Below are 24,903 nucleotides of genomic sequence, written 5' to 3' on the forward strand. Positions count from 1 at the left end.
ATGGATGGATGGATGGATACATGGGTAGATTGATGGGTAGACAGACAGACACGTGAATGGATGGATGGATGGATGGATGATAGATTGATGGGTGGACAGATGGACAGGTGGATGGATGGATGGATAAATTGTCAAAGAACTTTGGAGGGAGGAGTCAGAGACAAGAGCAATGAGAAGTTTCTGGCTTGAATTACCAGGTAGAGATGGTATCTGAGCTAGACGGAGGAGAAAGGTGGGTAAGGAGGTGTTATTTGCATGTTACTATTTAAATGGAGGGGACACCCAGTGAAAGGAAAGTTTGGAGACACGTTTCCCTCAATCACTGAGAGAAGCACTATTCTATTACTCACATCACGTAACAATATATTCAGATAATTTTACCCAGTCATAGTCTTTGCTCCACAGACTCCACAGACACACCTGAATCCAGATATTCCCAAGTCCACCTTTGTCGCTGAGCTCTACCTGGCTCCTGTCACTGTGCCCTCTTTCTGCACCCGCCACCAACTTCACAGCCCTTCGAGCTGCCTACCATTAATAACTCTGCACACAGAGCAATCCCTCTAAAACCTCACTAGACCCAAACAAAAAATGCTTATAATTTTACTTAATAAAGATAAATGTGAAAATCTAGCATGTACACAAATTAATGACTAAAAAGAGTGCTTTTGCTCAAGACTGAAAAGAACACGTTGCAGTCTTGATGTTCTTAAAGATGAGTGCAATCACACAGAACCATGTATGTTGCAAAGTTAAGGTGTAATGTGAATATAGAATACCAAGATCTAAGTAAAGTCAGTGGTATTTTCAATGTAACCTAATTAAGTAAATTTTAATTCTCCTTGGCAATATCTTCATGGTATATTATTTCTGATTATTCAAAAACAGGTGATTACAAACACAGATTATTTTAACTATTCCATACAATGGGAAAAGTTTGTTTTATGTTAATTGTTTAATTTTGAATTATGATTGAAGCTTTTTCTCATGACATTTTCATCTTGGTAATGGTTGTTTTTAAATTATGGAAAGATTATGTGACACGCCATTATTTTTAAATATAGCTTATACTGATGTTTGCTAGATGTAGACACAGAATTTATACTGGAAAAAGAGAGAGAGAGTAATGCCTCCAAATAATTCAATTATCTGTAATTTCATGTCATCAATATAGTTATACCAGGATCTTTAATACTGTCTCCTCAATCTGGCTTAGTAGGTTCCCCCTTAGATGTCATACATTTAAACTAAAATAAATAAATAAATAAATAAATAAATAAATAAAAAACTCCTAGTAACTGAAAATATGTACAGAAAGGCATTTGGCAACTCCACTTATGGTTGGAGCATAAAAATTGGAAATGTCTCATTAAAATTAATTAATTAATTAATTAATTAAAATAAACAAAAAATAATGCTGCTCCATTCATCCACAGAGGGAGAATTGGGACTGCGCTCAGCGGGGAGTGGAGGTGGAATTTTAGACTCACAGGATTACAGCTCCCGGGGCCACCTGTGGAGGCTCATTCTTCCTTCTTCCTTAATACTCAGGTTCCATAGCATAGCTGGACACATGGCATCCTGGAAAAGCAGACAGCTTGCTGACATGGTTTGGGTCTGCACCCCTGCCCAAATCTCATGTTAAATTGTAATCCCCAGTGTTGGAGGTGAGGCCTGGTGGGGAGTAATTAGATCATGGGGGTGGACTTCCCCCTTGGTACTGAGTGGTGATAGTCAGTGAGTTGCTGTGAGATTTGGTTGTTTGAAAGTGTGTAGCACCTCCACGTTCCTCTCTTCCTCCTGCTCCTGCCATGTGAGGTGCCAGCTCCCACTTCACCTTCTGCCATGATTGAAAGCTCTCTGAGGTCTCCCCAGAAGCAGAAGCCACCATGCTTCCTGTACAGTCTGCAGAATGGTGAGCCCATGAAACCTGTTTTCTTTATGGATTGCCCAGGCCCAGGTATTTCTTTATTGCAATGTGAGAATGGCCTGAGACACTTACCCACCTTCCCTGCAGCTAAGGGCTGTGGACTGAACTGTGTCCTCCTAAATTCCAAAGCTCAAGCCCTACTTGCAGTGGGATGGTGTTTGGAGGTGGGCCTTTGGGGGGGAACTAGGTTTAGATGAGGTCATGCAGGTGGGTCCCCATGATGTGATTAGGGTCCTTATCAAAGAGGAAGAGTCCGGAGCTTGTCTCTCTCTCTCTCCACCTCCCTGAGGAAAGGCCATGTGAGGACACAGCAGGAAGGCTGCCATTTGCGATCACAGGCAGGAGAAACGGACCACCTGATTCTCACCAAGTTCTCACCAGACCATGCCGACATCTGGATCTTGGGCTTCCAGGCTCCAGAACTGTGAGAAATAAATTCACCTTGTTGAAGTCACCTATCTGCAGTACTTCATCGTGGCAGCTTGAATCGACTGACACTGAGTATGGTCAGAGGTGTGTTAAGGTGTGGTTAACAACCACAGCAGTGCCCCCACCACGGATTCAATTTCCAGGGTTCCTGTTAACGGAGGCCCCAAAATATTAAATGGAAAATTCCAGAAGTCAGCTATCCACACATTTTAAATTGCACACTGTTCTGAGTAGTGTGATGAGGACTCTCACTGTCCTTCATCTCCTTCCCCAGAGATGAGTCCTCCCTTTGTCCAGCGGATCCACACTGTGGACATTCCCTGCCCATGAGTCACTTTGTAGTCACCTTGGTTATCAGATCTACTGTCAAAGTCTCCCAGTTCAAGTCTCCCATTGTTCAGGTCACTCCTGGTTCACTCAGTAGTGTCTGCAAGGGACTGGCCATTTGGTTCTGCCAAGAAGAAGAAGCCATAAAGTGAAAAGATGTCAGTTCTCAATAAGCAAAGGAAAGAATCGTATGCTGAGGCTACTAAGATCTACAGTAGGAATGAATCTCCTATCAGTGAAACTATAAAGGAAAAGAAATTTGTGTTGGTTTTGCTGTTGCATCTCAGAATGCAAAGTTACAGCAGCAGTGCATGGTGAGTGCTTAGTTAAGTTAAAAAAAGGCATTGAATTTGTGGGTGGAAGACATGCACGGAAGCGTGTTCTGATAGACAGCAAGTGGGTCTGGGAGTATGGCTGTGTCAGGAGGCCACAGGGGGTCTTGGAACGGACGCCCCGAGGATACAGGGGGACCACTGTGCAGGGGTGTCCTCAAGAGTGGCTCGCAGGGCTTACCTCCCTTCTTCTGGCTGCAGTGCCAGAGTGCAGGCCCCAGCTTGGGCTGCCATTTCAGACTGAAAGCTGGAAGCCATTGAGGTTGACCCAGCAGTGAGACAAAGGAGCCCGTACCCTGAAGCTGAATCGCAGTCCCAGGCTGCTGCCCTGTGGTTTTAAGACAGTGGGGTGTGTGTGTGTGTGTGTGCGCGTGTGTGTGCAATGGCCACTTGCAGCCAAACTCAATCCTGATTGATACATGGCCTGAGGACTGGGGCCAGGCTCCTTGCTCCTCTCCTTAGGCCTGTGTTCAATCACTGCTTTAGAGCTAGTCTGTGAAGGGGCTCAGTGCCCTGGGAGGACATGTCCTCTTCTTGCTCCTGCATGATGAGGTTGACAGGATGGCAGAGCAGCTTGGCAATCAAGCTGAAGTGTAGATACACACACACACACACACTCATACACACACACTTATATATATTCATTTATATATACACACATACATATACACACATGTTCATACATATGGACACGTGTTCATTTATATATACACACATATACACGCGTAATGCTTGCCGCGCGTCGGTTTAATGTCTTGCAGTAATGCGTGCTGCGTGTGCGTGCGATGCCTTGCGGTCGGTTTGATGTCTTGCGTATGCGCGTGTCGCGTAACGTGCGTTCACGGTTTATGTGCGCATAAGGCAATGCGCGCACGTACGTAATGCGCGTTGCGTATTAACGTGCGTATCGTTCGTAATGCGTACGTGCATGCGCATGCGTAATGCGTGCGTGTGCTTTTACCGTCGATTCGTTTTATCTGCATCGTTCGTTTAATATGCCTGAACAGTGGTATCGTTTATCTTGTGCGTGTGCCACGCGAAATGCGTGCGTATGCGCCGCGTATGTTCGTTTAATGTCAATGCCGGATGCTTGTATGCGTAATGCGCCCGCATCGCAGTACGTAATGCGCGTATGTTCGTTTATCTTGCACATGCGGCATGCGTATGCGGTATACATGCCGCATGCATGCTGCATCATCCGTTGGTTTCATGTCGGTGCGCATATGTATTCTGATATTGCCTGCATTAACCCGTACCGGAATACACACACATATATATTTATATATAAACCTTGTAAAATAATATATAAGTAATATACATAAAATAATGCTTATATCGATATTTCTATTTCTCATTCCATTAATTCATTGGAAACTTTGTTCATCTGTTAACAGAAAGCAAGGTGACAAATATCTATGCATTCCAAATGAACCAGATTTCAAAACTGACTGATTCTATAATAACAAAAAGTCAAAAGGTGAACTGTGGCTACCTGAGACCTGCCCAGTTAGAACTGGTGAAGGTGGGTAATAGTGGGTCCAGACAGGGATTTTACAAAGAAAGAGAAGCCAGCGGCTTAAAATAACTGCATGTGGGCTCCAGGCGTATTCTAAACTTGTGAAACAGCATGCTAGTCAGATGAATTTGGGTTGTGTGGAAAAAGAAATATTTAAATTCCTCTCTCTTCTCTGAGTGCTGTGGAATTCTTTTTAATAGAGAAAGATTAAAGCGAATGCCAGAGGAGTTAGTTCCAATATGAATATTTATTAAATGAGCTGAACAATTCATACCGGGTCAAAGGGGCCCCCGATGGGTCCATTCTCTTTCTAAATCGTAAGAAGGCCCTTTCAGTTAAAAATTGTGAAGAGTTAAACTAGAAAGGGAACCATAAGGTCAATCTTTTTCTGATGTCCTAAATCCATCCAACTTCCTGAAATGTGCACTTTACCCAACATGCTCCTCATCTCCTGGACATCGGTGATGTCATCTCCAAGATCAAAGGAGTCCAGAAAATTCCAAAATCAATTTCTAATGGGGCAACCCTAAATAGACCAGGGCATTCTATAACAGCGCTGGTCCCGGCCTGGCCACCCATCCCAGGATGTGCTGGATCCTGCTTGCACCAGCTCCTAAGAGCCAATTAGTAACTTCTGGGGAATTTTTCAAACTGGTTAGTCACAGCCATGGTGAGAAAATGCAGAATTAAGGACTGTTCCCACCCCTGCAACTACACAAGAAGCTAAAGTGGGCCACTCACAGTTGGTAGTGCTGAAACTGACAGTTTTCATTTAATCAATAAAGTGTGTATGAGGTGATATGAGGAACCATTTAGGAGATCATATCAGCTTAACAATGAACGCATGGAGAAAAGTGAGCAGGTTGAAAGTAGCCCGGTTACCACACCATGGGAGGATTGCACCCAGAGACTGTCTGCAGATGTGAAAGCTGGGCAAAAACCACCAAAATGACCTGTGGGCAGGTGCTGGCTGCTCGGAGTGTGCAGTGAGTGTCATAGGTGGCTTTCTATTTGGAAGTTGCACAACTTGCCTCCTTTCTATCAAAGATTTATAACACGTATTCTCATAGGTGCTTTTTTTTTTTTTCTGGAGAGCCAGTTGTTAAACATTTACCAGCACTGCTCCAGCGCCCAACCCTCCCTCCCACCTCCTCCCACACACTCTCCTCCTGATCTAAAAATGCATTTTCTAGTATCAGCCGGGGACTAATCCCATCCAAGTTCCCAGCATCTTGGGGCGAAGGGGCCCTTGTCTTGCTTCGGAAGTCCTTCAGAGCCAGAAACATTTCACTTTTCATGGCGTGCCTGGAGGCTGGGAGGGTCACCGGCTGCCTAGAAACAAGGTTGAAGTTTTGGAAAAGAGCCTTATTCCTGTGATTGTTGATCCACAGATTTCCAGTGTTTCTTTAATGGGCGTTCTCCGGACTCAGCAGCCTCGGAGGCGCTCGCTCACACCAACCGCGCTCCGGGCTTCCGGCACTTTTGAAACTGCCTTTTGGACTCGCCCTCAGGGCTGGTGTGTGAGCTGCAGAAGTAACCCCGTCATATCTCAGAATTTTCACCCAAAGTGTTATTAACCCAGCATGATTTTTTATTTCATTTACCCGAAAAGCTCCAGACGATGGTGGCCTGTGTGTGCAGGAAAAATGCACCTTCAGAGCTGAAAAGCAGAGGCCGTGGAAGGCAGTGGCCTGAAGGGTGAGAAGAGACATTTTACAACTTCAGAGCTGAAAAGCGGACGCTGGGGAGGGCAGGGGCCTGAAGGAAGAGGCGAGGCATCTCCATCTGTAGGACGCATCGTTCAGGCCACAGAGCCGACACACGGCAAATCTGGGCCTTCCCCACGGTCACGATCACTGGCGCAAGTGCGGGGCCTGCAGGTGGTGACTGACGGGCGGTGCAGTCGCGATCCCTGAACTCTTCAACGTGTTTCATGGCGCTGCTTCTCAACCTGAGATTGGAAGCTCCAGAGGCCTCACTGGCCACGCCGCTCCCGGGACCCCTCAGACCTCCCAGCCCGGACCTGGGGAGGCAGCTGCGGGAGGCTGCGTTTGCCATTGCGCTCTCTGGAGCCGGAGAACCACCGCGCGACTCCTGCACCCACTGTCAGGACCTCGATGCCTCCCGGCTTGGAGAAAAGGACCCACTCCCTCGCCGCGCTCTCTGCCGGCCTCCTGGCGCGGGGCCTCGCGGGGCTGAGATCCTGATCCCCAGGAGGAGCCACACCCGGCAGAGCCCCTCCCCTGCCCATCTCAGGTGGCTGGTGAGGATGCGTGAAGGGGTAAACTGAGGCACCAGGAGGGCCTCCCAGGCACTGGCTGGGCACTTTCCCATTCTTGTTTAGTGCTCAGGCCGCCCGCCAGCGAGGTGCACCCCAGGCCATCCCCTGATGGGCATCAGAGGTGCCCAGGGAGATGCCCCCGCCCGTGTTACCTGAGCTGTCCCTGCTCGCTGCCCCGTGAGCCCGCCTGGGTTCTGGGTGGCACCGGCGGCAGTGACTCTGCCCTCGGGAACCTGGGGACGGTGCCGGCTGCTGGAGCGCGGGCCTCTGTGGCTGCCACTCCTCCAGCAGCCTTCAACACGCAGCAGCTCACACCGGCCCTGCCTGCCAGGCCCCCCAGGCTCTGGAAACCTGCAGCCTCTCCCAGAGGGGAAGGGACGGACTGAGGCTCTGCGGGGCCACCGTGGGGGCCGCGTGCTGTGCACAGTGGCTCACAGGAGTCCCCTAAGGAAGGCGTGCGACTCCACAGGACAGACAGACCAGCCCCTGTCCTTTGCCTGAGGGAAGGAGACGGAAGGCGGACAGAAGGTGCAGAGGAGCTGAGCTCAGAGCCACGAGTGTGTTAGTGGCGATGGTGTGTTGTGGTGATGGAGATGTGTGTGTGTGTGTGTTCATGCAGATGGTGTGTGTTGTGTGTGTGCTCATGCAGATAGTGTGTATTGTGCGTGTCTCTGTGTGTGTGTGTTGATGGAGGTGGTGTGTGTTGTGTGTGTTGTGTGTATGTCTCTGTGTGTGTGTGTGTGTGTTGATGGAGATGGTGTGTGTGTGTTGATGGAAATGGTGTGTGTGTGTGAGATCAGAGATGGTGGTGTGTGTTCATGGAAATGAGTGTGTCCAGAGGCCAAGCAAGTGCCGCAGAGCTGGCCACACCTTCCCACTGAAGAAGCCCCCACACTGGATCTCCGTCCGGTCCCTGGGCCATCCCTTCCATGGTTTCCACCCTATTCCATCTTCCACCTCCATTCCTGTCCACCTGATCCATCCATCCATTCCATCCATCCATCCATCCTTCCATGTTCCTTCCATCCACCCTGGTTCCCTGTCCATCGACCTGCGTCTCAATTACCGCCGCCATCGACGCCGTCTCCGTCAGGCACGGTCGTCCATCCATTCCATCCTTCCATTCCATCCACCCTTCCATCCATTCCACCCTGACACAAATCCGTCAGTCCCTGAGCCACCTGGCCCGCCACTATCCGTCCGCCTGACACGTCAAATCAGGCCACCTGGACCTGGCCACCACCATCTCACGTCATCGGCCTGTGCAAATCCGTCGACACTGGACCGCCACCCATCCGTCCGCCACCTGGACCCTGCGGGCGGGCGTGCCACCTCCGTCGACCTGGACTGCACGGCCTGCACCGTCCGTCACCACCGTTTCCATCAGGCGTGCTGGTCTCGTCAGCCTGGACCCGCAACCTGCCTCGTCGCCTGCACGCGCCGTCTGCGTATTCCTCCATCCACCACCCAGTCCATCCATCCATCACCTTTACACTATCTCGGTGCTGCATTGAGATGCACACACACAACACCATGACCAGTAATTTTTGTGTTTTGGCCAGGGCAGGAACCGTGTTGGGGCTGGTCTCGTCCTGACCTCAGGTGATCACCTGCGCATGCTCCCGAAGTGCTGGAATTACAGGCATAAAGCCACCATGCCTGGCCTACTTATGAGTCCTTGACACACAGTAGGCACTTTATAAATCTCTTGACACCAAGTCTAATTCAAATTTCATGCCTGCTTCTTCAGTTCTTTCAAGCCACAGACTTGCCGGGTCGGTGCGCTCCAAGCCTGTAATCCCAGCACTTTAGAGGCCGAGATGCAGTGGATCACAGAGTCCAGGAGTCAGAGACCATCCTGGCTAACCGGGTGACCCAAATCTCTACTAAAATACAAAAAAAAATAACCAGGCCAGTGTGACTTCTGAATCCCAGCCTCGGGAGGCTGGGCAGGAGATAAAGGCGTGAACAGGCCGGGCTTGCAGTGAGCTGAGATCCGGCCACTGTACTCCAGCCTGGAAGCGGCAAACCGAGGACTCCGTCTCAAAAAAAAAAACATAAAACCACAGACTTGTTTTTCCTCCTCACCTCAAAGGTTGCCTTTACTGAATTATTATAAATTCTCATTAGAGCATTCAACGGCCAGATGACTGATTTGAAAACATTGCATGCAATTTATAGACATTCAGCTGGCACAGGTGGTGTGTTTCCCTAAAACTTGATTCTGAGTCTGCATTTCATTTGCACCTATTTTGGGGGATGGCACTTTGAAGTCTCCTTTCCCCTTCTGGGCTGGGTTATTCCGAGTCTCCGTTACCTTCAGACTGAGGTGGAGTAGTTTGTTGGCCTTCACGTATTGGAGGTAGTTTACACCTTGCAACCCTTTCTCTGTCTTGGATTGTCATAGTGACTCACCTTCATGCTCCTGCAAATGGAGGTGCGCGTCTCTAGGAGATGGTGAGGTCCAGACAGCAGGAATCCTGCGGGGCTTCCTCTCTACCTTCTCCCCTTTCTCTTCGGGAGAGGGGCCCTGAATTGATTCTCAAGCCCAGTCTGGATGGTAAAAAATGTCCATTCAGGTAAGTGCTGCCTACATGGACACTTGACCTCTGCTGTGGCTTAAATTCTGCTTTCCAAAGCTCACACTGAAATTTAAAGGCCATTCAACAGTATTAAGAGGAAGGGTTAATGCTGTTATTTCGGGAAAGAACTACTAATAAAAGAATACATCCAGCTCCCACTTTTTCTCAGCCCCATGGGCTCTCTTGCTTTTCTACTTTCCACCACAGGCTGGTGCAACAAGAAGGCCCTCACCAGATGACTGATCCAAGGCTAGCACCATAGTACCATACCCTTGGACTTCCCAGGCTCCAGAACCATGAACCAAATACATTCTTATTTATCAATGACCGAGTCTGTGCTGTTCTATAACGGCAGCACAAAATGGACCAAGCCAGACTCTTTAGTGCTTTCTTATTGACCTGTGTACTCTAAGACACTGGTTCCTTTAGATGAGTGTGCTTTGAGAGTGTCCCTCACCGGCAGGGTGACCTCATGGTGTCAGTGATGCTTTTGCTGGTGCCCGTTTTGGTGCCGCCATCATAGTGGAGCCTGGGGGAGAGGCAGAGGCTCTGGAGCCATTCTGGATTCCGCCTCAGGCTGGTGACTGGTTAATTTCTGTGAACTTTAACCTCCTCATTGGTCAGGTTCCCTAGGAGTAATACGAGGGGAAAAGGATGCCAATTTCCATGGATCGCCATTTTCCAAGGTGCCGTGCTCGACACTTCACCAACTGTTGCTTCTCCCAAGGCCTTGAGGGGAGTAACAGTCATACCTCCAGGTGAGAAAACCTCAGGGAAGCCTCTTCTGTCCTCCTAACCGGGAACAACTAAAAATTCCTGGCACGAGAGATTTGTTTTTACGGCACTGATACCGTAAATGGGATACTTCACCATTCCCCTTTCTGTGCAGGTGCTGAGAAATGTTAGCAGAACCAACCCAGCGGCCAGCGCATGCTGTGTGTGAACGTCCCTCCGATGTGCACATTTCTACTCACGGTGGGCCTCTAGGTTGTCCCTGCTATGTTCTTCTGCTTCATCTCACTCCAAGCTTTTCCTTCCTTGTTGCATTTTATAAATAAGCTCCTGCTTCTCCTTTCTGTATATCAGACAGATTTAAACAAAGAAAGAAAAGAAACACACAGGTGATGAAGCAAGTCGTGCTCACCCAGGCTATGTGGCAGGACTCGGGCCTGGGTTTGATCCACATTCAAGCCAAGAGTGTCCGATCCTGCTGCTGCGCCGTCTGCCTCTGTCGAGTCGAAGACCGTTTACAATACCTGAGGAGGCCAGAGGCTTTTCCTCACTCGGGGCACTCACTTCTCAGGGCCACGTCTCAGCAGCCTCCTCAATAGCAGACCCCATGGGATGCACTTATCCCATGGCCTTGTACCCACCATTCTTCCGTCTGAAGGTCCTGGGTGTGAGTGACTGGTTGGCAGCTGGTGGGTGGGGTTTCCAAGTGGGTGACAGCGCTCTCTGGCAGCCAGGAACACCGTGTCCACACTGACCAGGCCTGTGGAGAGTGCTCAGCCTAATCTTAGAACACATTTGTAACTGAACGCACTGTTTTCACTTTGTATGGAATAGTTAAAATATTCTATGAAAGTTGTGAAACGTGAACCAAAAGAAAAAACCTGGTGAGGTTATGAAGGCTCAACTGCACCAAAATCCTGGCCTTGAAACCAAAATCCTGGCACTGACTCTCTTAGCAATGTTATGGGGGCTCTGCAAAGCTGAGAAGCCGAGTCCCATATGAAGATAAAAGGTTGCGCCTGGATGGCTTGTGTGTGGCAGACGGGGAGGCTCCTCCTAGTCACGCCTGAACCTTCGGTCTGAACTGGAGCTCCACGGAGTGACGCTGCCCTGGAATGCGGCAAACATCCGCCTCCCTCCTGTGGCCGGTGAATCCTCCAGCGTGACCTCTGCTGGAAACGCACGTTATCTCTAGAGCTGGCAGGTGCAGGACGCTGAGGGCTGAGTGTCTCCGGGAGCACGTCAGATGTGAGAATGAAAAGAGAGTCAGAGATTGCCCTAGCCCTGACTGGCGTGGAAAATGTGGAGTGAAATACATCAGTGACTCCTGCCAGGCCTGTGGGAGAGTCATGCCAGGCGTTTGCCATGTTTGGTAACAACCAAGGAAGAGCGGCTGTGACGAAGTCAACACTTCTCCCTCGGGTCCCTGCCCATCCCTTTCTGGAGTCAGTGACTAACATTTCAGGGAGCACTGAGGTTGCCAGCTGATCTCCCTTTACATGGGGCCATCCCCTTTTTGAATGAGCTTAAAGCCAGGTACTTCACACACTGCCATGATGTACAACCTGTTGCCATGGGACCCCTTTCCAGTCTCCGGAGAGGACAGTCCATGTGCCCGGATTCTAGAACCATGCCTACCACACCATTACAGGGAAGACGTCTCTAGGAATCTAGCCGTGCCTTTCAGACAGGGATAATGTGGCCCACAGATACCACCAGGCTCTTGTGAATACAATCATGAGGTCACAGTGTGCCCAAACAGACGTGTCTCAGACAAACCGGAACCTGGGAAATGGCCACTGACATGGAGTCAGGAGTAACTTGCTCTCAGGGTGCAGATTGATTCTAGAGTCTATGTGAAGAAGAGAAGCCCAGATAGAAACTGGGGAACAGGCCCAGGGGAAGGTGACCACGCGAGGAGAGCAGAGAATCCAGGACGGTGGCCAGAGGCTGGAGCAGAGCTGGGGAGCAGGCTTCAAGCTCACACTTCCAGCACCTCTGTGTGTGTGCACGTGTTATGTACATGTGTGCGCATGCATATGTGCGTACTTGTGAGCACATGTGTTTGCATATTTGCATACGTGTGTGCACAGGCATGTGTGTATTGCGTGCTTGTGTGCACAAATGTCTTCCTGTGTTTACATGTATGCACATGTGCATACTTCTGTGTGCATGTAGACATGTGTGTGTATGTGTGCATGTCTGTACACATGTGTGTGTGTTTCTGAGAGAAGATCAGGCCGGCTCAGACTGCCTGACTGAGCACTGTACAGAAAGGCAGAGAAAATAGCCTTTACCAGCATTCTTGTTTGTTCAAAATAAGGGAAGCTGTTAGATTCTGAAGGGCATGCTGCTGTAATTCTCACTACTACTGTCTAATTTATGCAAACACTTGCCTGCAGCTGCTTCAGGAAAAGGCCTTTATTATCCCAAGGCCCCTCCTCCCCCGCACCCTCTGACCTGCATGCAGAGCCTCGGGAGCCTATGTTTCCTGCCTGTGTTTGTGGGAAGTGCTGCCGCGATGGCCTCTGCGTGGGAGCCTGGTGATGGGTTCCGCAACCTGGCCCTCCATAGCCTCTTCAATCACGTCTCCTTCAGAGAACGAATAGCCTCCCACACAAACAGGAGTGATTGGGAACCTCGGGAACTGTGGAAGTTTCAGCTTAAATTCTTCTCTGAAGTTTATCCAAAGTCCAGCTGACACTGAGCATGAGGATTTGAGGAGAAAAGGACTTCTGTGTTTCATTTGAATCTTGCAAGCTTAGTTTCCTTCAAAATGTACAACACATAGGTTGGATTCCTCCTCCACTGCTGATCCCCGTCCCCCAAGCCACCATGGTTCAGATCCTGGAATTTAAAGGGGTAGTGCGTGCACACACACACATGGATATGCAAACACATGTGTGTGCTCACAATTACACACATACACATGCACACACATACATAACACGTGCACACACACAGAGGTGCTGGAAATGTGAGCTTGAAGCCTGCTCCCCAGCTCTGCTCCTGCCTCTGGCCACCGTCCTGGATTCTCTGCTCTGCTCACCTGGTCACCACCCCCTGGGCCTGTAATTTGAAGAATTTCTCATTGGCTGTGTGACACTGGGCAACTGACTTAACCTCTCTGTGCCTCAGCTGTAACATGGACATAGTAATAATAATGCCCTCCCTCTTGAGGCTGTGATGAGAATAAAACAAGTAGATGCATTTGAAGTACAAGTGGCACCCACCATGTGTCGCTTGTGTACATGCATGTCATTCTCCCTGTATGACCACTGGGAACGTTCAGGCCCACCCCAATCTCCAGGAGGACAACTGGGGCCGAAGCTGAGTTGGTCACCCATGGCCAATGATGTAATCAATCACAGCTCTGTAATGAAGGCTCCATAAAAACCCAAGAAGACTGGGATAGAGGAGCCTCAGGGTAGCTGGCCCTGTGGAGGGTGGCGCCTGCGGAGCGCAGGGAAGCTTCACCCCCTCCCCCAGCCCTCACCTACACATTGCTTCATTGGCCCGTTCATCTGTGCCCTTTGCAATAAAGGGGTAAACATAAGTCAAGCATTTCCCCGAGTTCTGTGAGCCGAGCTAGCGAATTAACCAAACCCAAGGAGACGGTCTTAGGAACCCTGATGTACATAGAGCCAGCCGGTCAGAGATACAGGGGCTTGCGATTGGCACCTGAAGTGCGGGCCTTCTCGTGGGACTGAGCCCTCAACCTGTGGGTCTGGCACTCATTCCAGGTGGACAGTGTCAGGATTGGTTGAACTACAGGACCCAGGGCCCCTCCTGACACTGCCCCTTCTCGGAGGTGGGGACGCGCTTGTCTGGGTGAGTACCTGCTGGGGATCTGACACTGGAAGACCTTCCAGGCAGCAGGAGGCTCAGGACCTCCCCCAGAAGCCCCTTCCCCTCCGACACTGGAAATACAAGGTTTCATTTCCACAAACCTGTGAGTTTGTGCACACTGTGCACTAGGACGCAACACGGGGTCAGGAGAGACTGTGGGGAAAATAAGCAAAACATGGCCAGACCCATTTTCTTACCAATTTTCAAGTGGATTTTGGGTATCAAACTATCATCCTGTTTGATTTTTCTGTGCAGCAGGATATTAACCAGCGTTAGAGGGAGGGAGATTCTGGGACAGGCTGCGGCGCGGATGAGCCTTCCGGCTGCTGAGTGACATGAGCCAGTCACTGAGAACAAATCCTGCCCAACTCCACTTAGGTGGAGTCCAAAGAGTTGACAGGTTCACGGAGACAGGAAGGAGAAGGCAGGTGCCAGGGGCTGCGGGAGGGGAGGGAGGGTTTACTGAGGGCAGAGTTTCCGTTTGGGAAGATGAAGAAGCTCTGTGGGTGGAAGGTGGTGACGATGAACGCACATAATGCCTCCAAAGTGTACAATTAAAAACGGCGACAAGGGCCCCAGTGTTACGTGATGCACATTTTACCGCAATGAAAATCACACCTCATTGGGCCAGCCCTCTCCACTCAGAGAGGAGGAAGCTGTTCTTCCCCAAAGCGCACATTTTCAGGACGGCCTTTTTAGACGTGCTGCGTTGCATGAGGACTGTGGAGAGTGTGAGAAGGGGAGGCCAGCCAGGCAGGGCCTGCAGAGAGCAGGGGTCAAACCATGGGCATCTTTAGGGCATTTGTCCCTCCTGGTCCTTGGGAACAGCCCCAGTGGACCCCCTGATGTGTGTCTGTGGCATGGAGGGGCCCCTGGAGCACCAGGATTGGGGTGGGCACTGGGGTGGGCAGAGCGCTGTGAGCCAGGACTCACAGTGGCTCCTCTCCTTCCAGCTAATGCACAGTGCAGTCCAGCTGAGTCTCTGGGAGCCCAGCCATGGAGGACCCCACACAGGTACAGACCCATGACTTTCACTCCGGGTCTGTCGTGAGTCGCTCGAGTTCACCAGCCAGCACCCCGTCTTTAGACAGCGGGTGTGTAAGTCAGCCAGATTCTGTGTCACTGAAGGCTTCCTTCCTGGATGTGTCCCAACACAGCCTCTCAAGCTGTCGGACGAGGCCTCCAGTCCTGCCTCTTGTGTCTGGGGAGCACGTCGGCTTCCAGGGCAGCAAACTCGTGGTGCTTCCTCTAAATGTTTACACTATGGTGCAAAAGATCCCGGAAATGCCGTTGGCATTCGGTTCCCCTCGCTGTGTCCTCCTGGCCCTTTCCGTGAACCTTTTGTTCTGACAGGGAGGACAGCCGGTGGCCTGGGTCTCACGCTCCGCCTCTTGAGTGCCCCAGGGGCCTCTGCAGGCTCCTCTGCGGGCCACATGTGTGTGGTTTGAGCAGAACGGGAGACTTCACAGGCTTCTGCTGGGAGCTCACTTGTTTATTTTGGACGAATTGTTTGTCTCTGTTGCTGACAATGCAGCCTGAACTCTGTTTTGTTATTTCGCCGTCCACGAGTTCTGTCAAAGACCAGCGGCCTTCTGCCCTCATCCGCTGACCGCCCGACTTCGCTAAGCAGCATTAGATGACATTTTTCTGTCACTGAATTTTTAGGTCAAGCCCATTCTGTCACTGCAGAAGAGATAACTAGATGGCAGCGTGACAGCCTTTGGGGCAGGGCGGCCGTCTCTGGATCAGACACATTTTTCTTTTTCCCAGGCACGCGGCCTTTGCCATTTCAGAGCCAGGGCTTTTCCCAAAGACTACATTTCCATCAGCTGCACCTTGTGCAGGTCCCACCCCCCTTATGCCCCTCCCTTACTTTAACAGGTGCAGAAGGGGAGGGAATGTCTGTGCTTTTCCAGGTTGCTTCCTTTCTGTAATGTGACTCACCTGTTCTGCAATGTTTTTTAAGCATTTACAGGCTGCGCAGAATTGTGGAGGATGAAAGTTTGACAGAGACGTGGGGCTGACCTGAGGGAGTCATGGGCAGCAAGGCCAGCGACGAGGCAGATACAAGAATAACTGCAGTGTGGGGGCTGAATAGTACATGCTGCAGCCTCCCGGGATGCAGCCAGTGGGGGATGAACAGACCCGTGGTCCTCCACACAGATGTCAGCACACTCCCAGGTGCATCTCCAAACACAACAGGTTGGTGTGTCTGCCCGGAGCCCACAGTGCCCTGCCCTGCCCCCGGCCCACCCCATCCAGGGCCCTCACCAACTGCCTACAGCCACTGAAGGGTAGAAGGGGCCCGAACTTGGTCGGAGAGGAGGAAGCTGCTGTTCCAAAGCACACATTTTTAGGACAGCATTTTTAGAGGTGCTGCATTGCATGAGAACTGTGGAGAGTGTGAAGAGGGGAGGCCAGCCAGGCAGGGACCACAGAGAGCAGGGGTCAATCTATGGATATCTTTAGGGTCTCTGCCCATTTTGGTCCTCTGGAACAGCCCCAGTTGCTCCCCCTGAAGCATATCTATGGCACTGGGGCCTCCCGGAGCACCAGGGTTGGGGCAGGCAGTGGGGTCCGCAGAGCGCCCTGAGTTGGAGCAGGAGGCGTCTCCTCTCCTTTCAGCCAATGCACTGGGCTGGACTCCCAGGTTTATAGAAAAGTGGGGCAGACACTGGAGAACTGCTTTGTCTTGAGATACAGTACTCACCCCACCAGGCATAGCGTCCCTCCTTGCCCCTGGTAGTGCAAGGACCAGGCCGTACCCGTGGCAATGTGGAAGCTGAGTCCATGCAGCATCTGGTGGCGAGTGCCGTGCCCACTGGGAGGCTCACCGAAAGCCATCCAGGAGGTCTGGGCTCCTCTGAGGCTGACTCGAGGGGGCTACTCAAACAGAAAATCCCAGGCCTTGCTATTTCAATCTCAGACCAACCCACCTGTGAACACTGCCCTTTCATGTGGACATGGGGAATGAGGAGGAGACAGGGCAAGCTCAGGACCAAAGGAAGAAGAGGCTGACCTTAAAGCCTTCTCCAGGGAGGGACACAAAGTCATGGCCTCAGCTGGCAGAAGGTGCTTGATAAACCACAGCCTCCTGCCCCCAGTGCTCTGGCCCTGGGGACACTCAGACATGATAGAGTCCAGACGCATCCCTGAGAGTCACACCACACATCTCGCGCCCCTGTTCTCCCATAAGAAGAGCCCCTCCAGGCAGAAAAAAACCTCTCATGTGTGACTCAACCACGCCATAAGAGAGGCTCAGGTGAAGAAGTTTAACTAAGACGTCAGTGGGGCGGAGTCCTGGGGGAACCCAGCAGCATCTGGCTCGGCCTTCTCCTGGCTGTCCCTGCCCCTCTGCCCCCAACTGAGACAGAGGGAGGCTGGGAGCCCCCGCCCTGGCCATTTGGTGCAATCTTATCAGGAATGCGTGTGCCCTGTTTTCCCTCAGACACTCCACAGGAATGTGTCAAAAGGCACATCAACGTGGCGTCCCCAGGGCTGGTGACACAGCCCCTCTGGAAACCCGACTCCTGTGGCAGCTGGTGATGCTGTCTGCCCTGGGCCTCCATCCTGAGCAATGTCACAGCATCAGCTCACTGTCCTTCCCTGGAGGGACCTCTCCCACACGAAACTCTGATCCAGAGAATGGGTGGTCTCAGCCTGCATCCCCCCGGGAGAATGAGGCCTCTCCTTCTCCGTCCTGGGCTCCGTGCAGCCAGAGGGGTTATCAAGCAGCAGGAGAAGCCAGGAATTATGCCAAGGACACATTCGGGTGACCGGTTATCACCCGGGAGACAGGAGGCATCCACACAGAGATGAGTGGACGCAGAGCCAGGCCCCCCAGGATCCTCACGCCATCTCTTCCTCCTGTGGTCAGTGGGGACATGACCCAGGGACAGGCCCTTCCCCAGGAAGGCTAAGCACGAAGTCCCACCGTTCTTGTGATAGAGGCCAGCAGCACTGGTGTTCATGATGTCAGCCAAGGATGGAAGCTCGAAATCGCTCATTGCCCAGACTTGTGAAAACTAAATGGCTGCCCTTTTCCTTGGAACCTCTTTTCTGAAAGTGCACATGAATCTTCAGTTTTCCACAGAGACCTGGAAAGAACTGAAAACCCAGGTTTAGTACGAGGAGAGCATTAGACAGAGATCTTACTAAACATTTAAGGAGGCTAAGAGTACAGCAGGCATTCTGTCTAAAAATCACAGGCTGCAAAAGGAATCAGTGACCATTGGTCCCAGTGACCCAATCAACGCTGAATCTCAGAGTTGTGTTGAGAGAGTTACAGACTGATGGTTTCGCCAGGACAGGCTGCATCAGAACATAGAACACCTACGTGACCGACCCAATTCACTCCTATTCTTTTGAATTAAATAATGACAAAATCCAAGTTGCTGTTCAAATCAGTAGGAAACCCAGCTGCTAAGGTTTATGGCGATTGGGCCTGCTTGGAAGTCCCAGTTCATGTCAACATAACCCCATGGATATAGGGCAGGCTGGCCAGATGAAATAAAAGCTTTCTATTCCACTTCTATTCTGCAGTCTCATGCAGCCAACCCTCTTCCTTGTTTAGTGTGGAAATGTTAGGTGCTCAGACCTGAGGCACTATAGTCACACTACCATCTTCAGTCACACTACCAGTCCACCATCTACAGGTCTTCCAGTCCCTTCCACTACCATCTTTCATCTATAGTCCACCATCTTCCGGTCCACCATCCACAGTCCTTCCTGTCCCAGTCCACATCTATGAGTCCACACCATCTTCAGTCACATTACCATCTACAGTCACACTACCATCTTCAGTCACACTACCATCTTCAGTCACACTACCATCTACAGTCACACTACCATCTTCAGTCATTACCATCTACAGTCACACTACCATCTACAGTCACACTACCATCCTTAGTCACACTACCATCTTCAGTCACACTACCATCTACAGTCATGCCATCTTCCGGTCCATTACCATCTTCAGTCACTGCATCTACAGTCGCACTACCATCCAGTCATACCATCCAGTCCACCATCCTTCCATCTACCGGTCCATCTTCAGTCCACCATCTTCCATTCCTTCCTTCCACCGTCCATCTTCAGTCTTTTCCATCCCCAGTCCATCCACTACCATCTTCCAGTCCACATTACTATCTTCCAGTCCATCTACAGTCACACTACCATCTTCAGTCACACTACCATCTACAGTCATACTACCATCTTCAGTCACATTACTATCTTCAGTCACACTACCATCTACAGTCATACTATCATCTACACTGCACTGCCATCTACAGTCACACTGCCATTTATAGTTGCATTGCATCTTCAGTCACACTGCCACACTGTCATTTACACCCACACTGCCACCTACAGTCACACTACCATCTACTCTACAGCTGCATTGCCATCTACAGTCGCACTACCATCTACAGCTGCACTGCCATCTTCAGACTGCCATCTACAGTTGCACTGCCATCTACAGCCACACTACCACCTACAGTCGCACGGCCATCTACAGCCACACTACCACCTACAGCCATGCTGCCATCTATAGCCGCACTACCACCTACAGTTGCACTGTCATTTACAGCCACACTGCCATCTACAGTGGTGCTAACATCTACGTTCATGCTGCCATCTGCAGTCATGCTACCATCTACAGCTGCACTGCCACCTACAGCTGCACTGCCATCGTTATCACACAGGGAGGGACTGCAAGGACACCCAGTGTTCTCCCACCACATTTCATGTTTTTCTTCCTTGACATGCCTCGTTCTTGCATGAATAAAGTTTTCACATTGCATCTCTACTTCAAGAGAAACAAAGAAAAACAGTCCCACTAAACAGAATCACCAACTTCCCCGGCTAAGAGCTCAGAGCACTTAGGATCTAAATAGAAGACTGTTCCATGGTTGCTGTTCAACAGTGGCACGTACCTGACACTACCCTACTTCGAGAGGTCAGGATCCAAGGTAAATCAGAGAGGAAGCTAATTAAGACTCGTTAATCAGTGAGTAACCAATTATTGAAAATTAACCATTACATTCATAGGAGAGTCTGGCTAGCAGTTCCCTAGGTGTGATGGCATGCTTCGATGACAGCCTTCAGTATTGAAGACCTTGATCCCTGGTGGTGGAGTCCCATTACAGTGAATGTCCCTCTAGCCCACACTACAGGGTAGGAGAACAAAATGAACAATAAAACTAGATAAATCAGAGTTGTTTCAGGCTTTTCAGGAGAAAAAAAATCCAAGAATCCCAGAGACAGATTCCAACTGAGTTGGAACATAGCAGGGCAGTCTCTCTTCTTATCCATCTGTCCCTCATTTACTCATGTGTGCATTCAGGAAACCCCCATGAAACACCTTGCAGGTATCGGGACTGCAGAAACGAAGGTGCATAACACAGAAGACTTGCTCTCCAGAAGGGCACAGTCTGAGGACTATGGGGAGATGGGCAAAGAAGAAGACATTTGAAAATGAAACAAAAAAGAAGGGCTAATAGTCACTGAACACTACATTTTTCTCCCAGCTCTGTCCTAAGGCCTTTACTCAGAATATTTCATTTAGGCTGGGTGTGGTGGCTCACACCTATAAACACAGTACTTTGGGAGGCTGAGGCAGGTGGATCACCAGGTCAGGAGATCAAGACCATCCTGGCTAACACAGTGAAACTCTGGCTCTACTAAAAATACAAAAAATTAGCCAGGTGTGCTGGCACACACCTGTAGTCCCAGCAACTCAGGAGGCTAAGGCAGGAGAATCGCTTGAACCCAGGAGGCAGAGGTTGTAGTGAGCTGAGATTGCACCACTGCACTCCAGCTTGGGCAACAGAGCGAGACTCTGTCTCAAAAAAAAAAAAAAAAAAGAACATTTCACTTAACCCCGATAAAGTGGGTAGTATCACTGGACCCATTGTACAGTAGGAAAAAGGGACAGAAGGTGTGGGAGCTGGACCAAGGCCTCAGATCTGGTGGTTGGCGGAGATAAATTCAAGTCTAGGGCAGCCTGGATCCAGCAGCTATGTCCTTGCCCTGCACTATCCTATCTATAGAAAGGGTGTTTTCCATTTATTTGCTCACTTAAGGGTGGTTTCTTGAGCTCTGGGTAGATAGGGATGCATATGTTATAATTGCCATGGTCCCTGCCCTCATTCTGCTTACAACTTTGATCCAAAAAAAGCTTCCGCAGATGAGGACAAGCTGGAAAAGGACTCAGTCGGCCTCCTTCCCTGGAATTCCTCTAAGGCATTCCTGGCTTTCTCAGCAAGTGTTTGCTTGACCGTGTCTAGATTTAGCAGATTTCAGGGTTTTGGAGAGATTTCCTGCCATTCACAGTTATCTATCTGAAGGCAACTGCAATTGTGGAAAAGTTGCTTTTTGTGTGAAAGTGAAATTTCCCTACAATTTCTACTCCTTGGTTCTTGCTATCTCTGCCCACGAGGCCACCATGGAAAAGATGTGTTCCTTCTGTTGTGTGTAACTTTGGGAATATTTGGAAACATTTCTGAGGTTTCCCGTATACCCTTTCTCTAACTTCTCCAAGCTAGACATCAGCAATGCCCTCTCCCTGTCATCCAAGAAGTGGTGTCAGCATGTTTATCAGCATGGCCAGCCCCTGGGGGTGGACTTGAGGTTAGTGAAGTAAAAGGAGATCTAAGCATGGCCCGTACTGAGCTTCGGGGGGTGGGCGACACATGGCACACATTCACTTGTGGACGTTTCCTTGGGAACCTTACATATTGGGTCCGTGTGACATTCTCAGGGCAGCGGCTCACTACAGAGGGCATTAAAGAAAGCTGAGTGCCACTTTTGTATTCATCAGTGCTTTTTAATGATGGCAGGGCAGGCTGTGGAGTCAGACTGCCTGAATTCAAAGCATACTGTGTAATCTTCAGCAACCTGCTCACTCTCCAAGCCGAGTTTATGCCTTTGGGGAAAATTAAAATAGTTATGTATTAGTCCGTTTTCATGCTGCTGGTAAAGACATACCCGAGACTGGGTAATTTATGAAGAAAAAGAGATTTAATGAACTCCCAGCTCCACATGGCTGGGGAGGCCTCACAATCATGGTGGAAGGCAAGGGAAGAACAAAGGCACGTCTTACATGGTGGCCAGCAAAAAAGAGATATCTTGTGTAGGGGAACTCCTCCTTATAAAACTATCAGATCTCGTGAGGCTTCTTAACTGTCATGAGAACAGCATGGGAAAGACCCACCTCCATGATTCAATTCCCTCCCACCAGGTCCCTCCCACAGCACAAGGGAATTATGGGAGCTACAATTCAAGATAAGATTTGGGTGGGGACACAGCCAAACCATATCAAGTTCCATATATTTGTGGATGTACATGTGTGTTTATATATACAGTATATAAGTGTATATATGTGTAAAATATATACATATACAGCACTTATTAAGTGCTTGGTTCATGGTATGCACCCTGAAAACATTAGGTATCATCATTATAGCACAAAATCATTCTGACTCAGTCGGCCAGGACTCCAGACCTTGCTGCCTGTGCACCATGCTCTGTGACTTTGCTGCTTGGCCTCCACCACTACCTGACCATTTGATTCCACTGGGTTGGGTCAGCTCAGCTTTTCAGGTCATGCTGAAGTTTGATTTGTTATTCAAGTATTAACTCTGCTTCTAAGACATTTGAAAAGCATGTATTATTAATCTTTATTCAAATATCGCATTTTCTTGATCTTGGATGTACTGTTTCATATTTTCATGTTTGTGGGGAGAAAGGGTGCATCTCACATACAACATGGGCAGATTTTTTTTTTTCCTGGAAAGTGGTGATTAAGTCCTGGCTCTGTCTTACACCTGATGATACCTTACAAACGAGAAAATGCAGTGAGTTACAGCATTCACCGGGACGGGTAAAGGTTCTAAACGACAACACTTCTCTACAGTAATGGTTCTCAAACTTGGTTCCACAGCAGTGGTTCTCACATTGGAACCATCTGGTGACCAGCAGTTAAAAAAAAAACACTGGTGCCCAGGGCTCACCCCCAAGAGATTCCACGACTAGCAGCTGGGATGTTAAAAAGCTTCCCAGGTGATTTGAAGGTGCACTTTGCACTAGACCCGAGCCACCTCCTCTGCCATCGTCCCCCTTGGCTTCCTTCAGAGCATTTATAAGGACCGTCAATAATTGCTGGCCTGATTAGCCGTGTCTGTGCCCCATCTTTTGAGGACAGGAACATGCTGCGGCCAGTGTTTGGTGCAGAGAAAGCACTCAGCATGCACTACCTGCATGATCGTGTGGACTTCGGCCACTCACCAACACTGTTTGCTGCTTTTTGCCTGTGTGAATGTGTGTGTTTACTGTTTCCGCTGTGGCAGCAACTGCAGGACTGTGAACTTTGCCCTCATTTTTCATCGGCTTTATCTCAGCGAGAAACAAGCAGAGGAAGCAGCTGGGAAAGGCTGGACGGGAAACCGGAGGCCGCAGTCTCCTCCCAACACCACTGCCAAGTGAAGATGTTTAGGATGGCATCAAACCTGGGGACCCCATCTGCATAGGTGGGGTTCTATCAACCAGAGGATATATAAGCACCCTTCCTATTTGAAATCCTTTCAGCACATAGACCCGATGGCATGGAGTTAGCACCCCATCACAGCTTTATGACAGACCTAGTTTTTTACTACTTTGTGGCCATATCTACACAAAGTGAGATACATACAACGCAGTTGTAGGCTGGGTGTGGCAGCTCACGCCTGTAATCCCACCGCCTTGGGAAGCCAAGGCAGGAGGATCTCTTGAGGCCAGGAGTTTAAGACCAGCCTGAGCAACATGGCGAGACCCTGTCTCTACAAAAAAAGTGTGAAAAAATTGGTGGGGCATGGTGGAGGGCACCTGTAGTCCCAGCTACTTGGGCGGTCGAGGCAAGAGAATGGCTTGAGCCCAGGAGTTCAAGGTTACCGTGAACTATGATTGTGCCACTGCATTCCAGCCTGGGCAACAGAGCAAGACTCTTTGTCTAAAAAAAAATTTAAATAAAAAGTTAAACCACGGTTATAGGTAACATGATCTTAGACAAAGACCACTGCCTCTTCTCCAAAAGTCAGGCCGTGGCCCCAGGAAAGTGCCCTGGTCAAGTCCTCCCCTTCACAGGCAAGCCAGGCTGGTTTGGAACAAAAGGCAGGAGCTTTTCCTCATTGGGACCTATTTCGCCTGGTCTTGACCCTGCCCAGGAATCTGAGCTGCCAAGTAGACGCCCTTTGTCCCTCCCATTTATTCTGTCATCCACCCACACCCTGGATTTCTTGCAGCCAGAGAGCTTCTTCCTGCAAGCACCAGCTGTTGAGCAGGACTGTGACAAAGAGCAACAAAGAGCAACAAAGAGCGACAAAGAGCAGGCTGCGGGAGGGATCATCAAAGAGGCATCAGCCCTGCCCCGGAGTGGCTGCAGATGCATCCCTGTGGGACAGGGCGGGGGCGCAGGTGCTGCCTCCGGAACAGGGGGTTTGTTACCTTCATCTGCAAGGCCCTAAAGCCAGACTCTTTTCAAATCGTCATCATGTGTGTACCATACACTCCCTTCTGACTCCGGGGGCCTGGGCACCTGCTTAGTGCAGCCTTAAATTTTTTACGTACCAGTAAAAATACTGCATGTAAGAGTCTGTTCCTAGGAGGATAAAAGGATGGCCAGGGCTGGCTAAGCGGAGTCACGACGGACTAAAGGTATGGGAAAATGAAGACATGGACCTACCACATTCTCCTCTACCTGGAACTTAGGATTTGTAAATTGCATTTGTCACATTGGCAGGCTGTGGCTTAGTACACTTACAAAGCGGATTTTTCCAAGTATTTAAACTGTGTAGATGCTGCAAAAACAAACAAACAAACAAAAAACAGACTGAGGCAAAGCCCTGCAGCCAACCCCGGGAGGGAGAGGTGAGGACCCCCTGTCTGTCCTG

At 50.0% G+C, this 24,903-nt stretch overlaps 1 protein-coding gene and 1 long non-coding RNA gene across 2 annotated transcripts; one reads left to right on the forward strand and one right to left on the reverse strand.

Moving 5' to 3' along the window:
- The first annotated feature begins 8,866 nt into the window (after positions 1 to 8,866).
- LOC116275401 lies at positions 8,867 to 18,599 on the forward strand. The gene is made up of 4 exons (XR_004184489.1): positions 8,867 to 10,155; positions 10,287 to 14,992; positions 15,945 to 16,180; positions 17,427 to 18,599. It is a non-coding gene; the product is annotated as an uncharacterized LOC116275401 (long non-coding RNA).
- Positions 16,226 to 17,169, reverse strand: LOC100997790 (putative uncharacterized protein FLJ45177). The gene is given in 2 exon segments (XM_031667578.1): positions 16,226 to 16,693; positions 16,696 to 17,169. Coding segments are annotated over 2 exon segments (489 nt in total). The 5' UTR covers positions 16,823 to 17,169; the 3' UTR covers positions 16,226 to 16,331.
- Positions 18,600 to 24,903: the final 6,304 nt, after the last annotated feature.

This window comes from Papio anubis, chromosome 6, assembly GCF_008728515.1.
Source record: "Papio anubis isolate 15944 chromosome 6, Panubis1.0, whole genome shotgun sequence".
Classification (NCBI taxonomy): domain Eukaryota; kingdom Metazoa; phylum Chordata; class Mammalia; order Primates; family Cercopithecidae; genus Papio; species Papio anubis.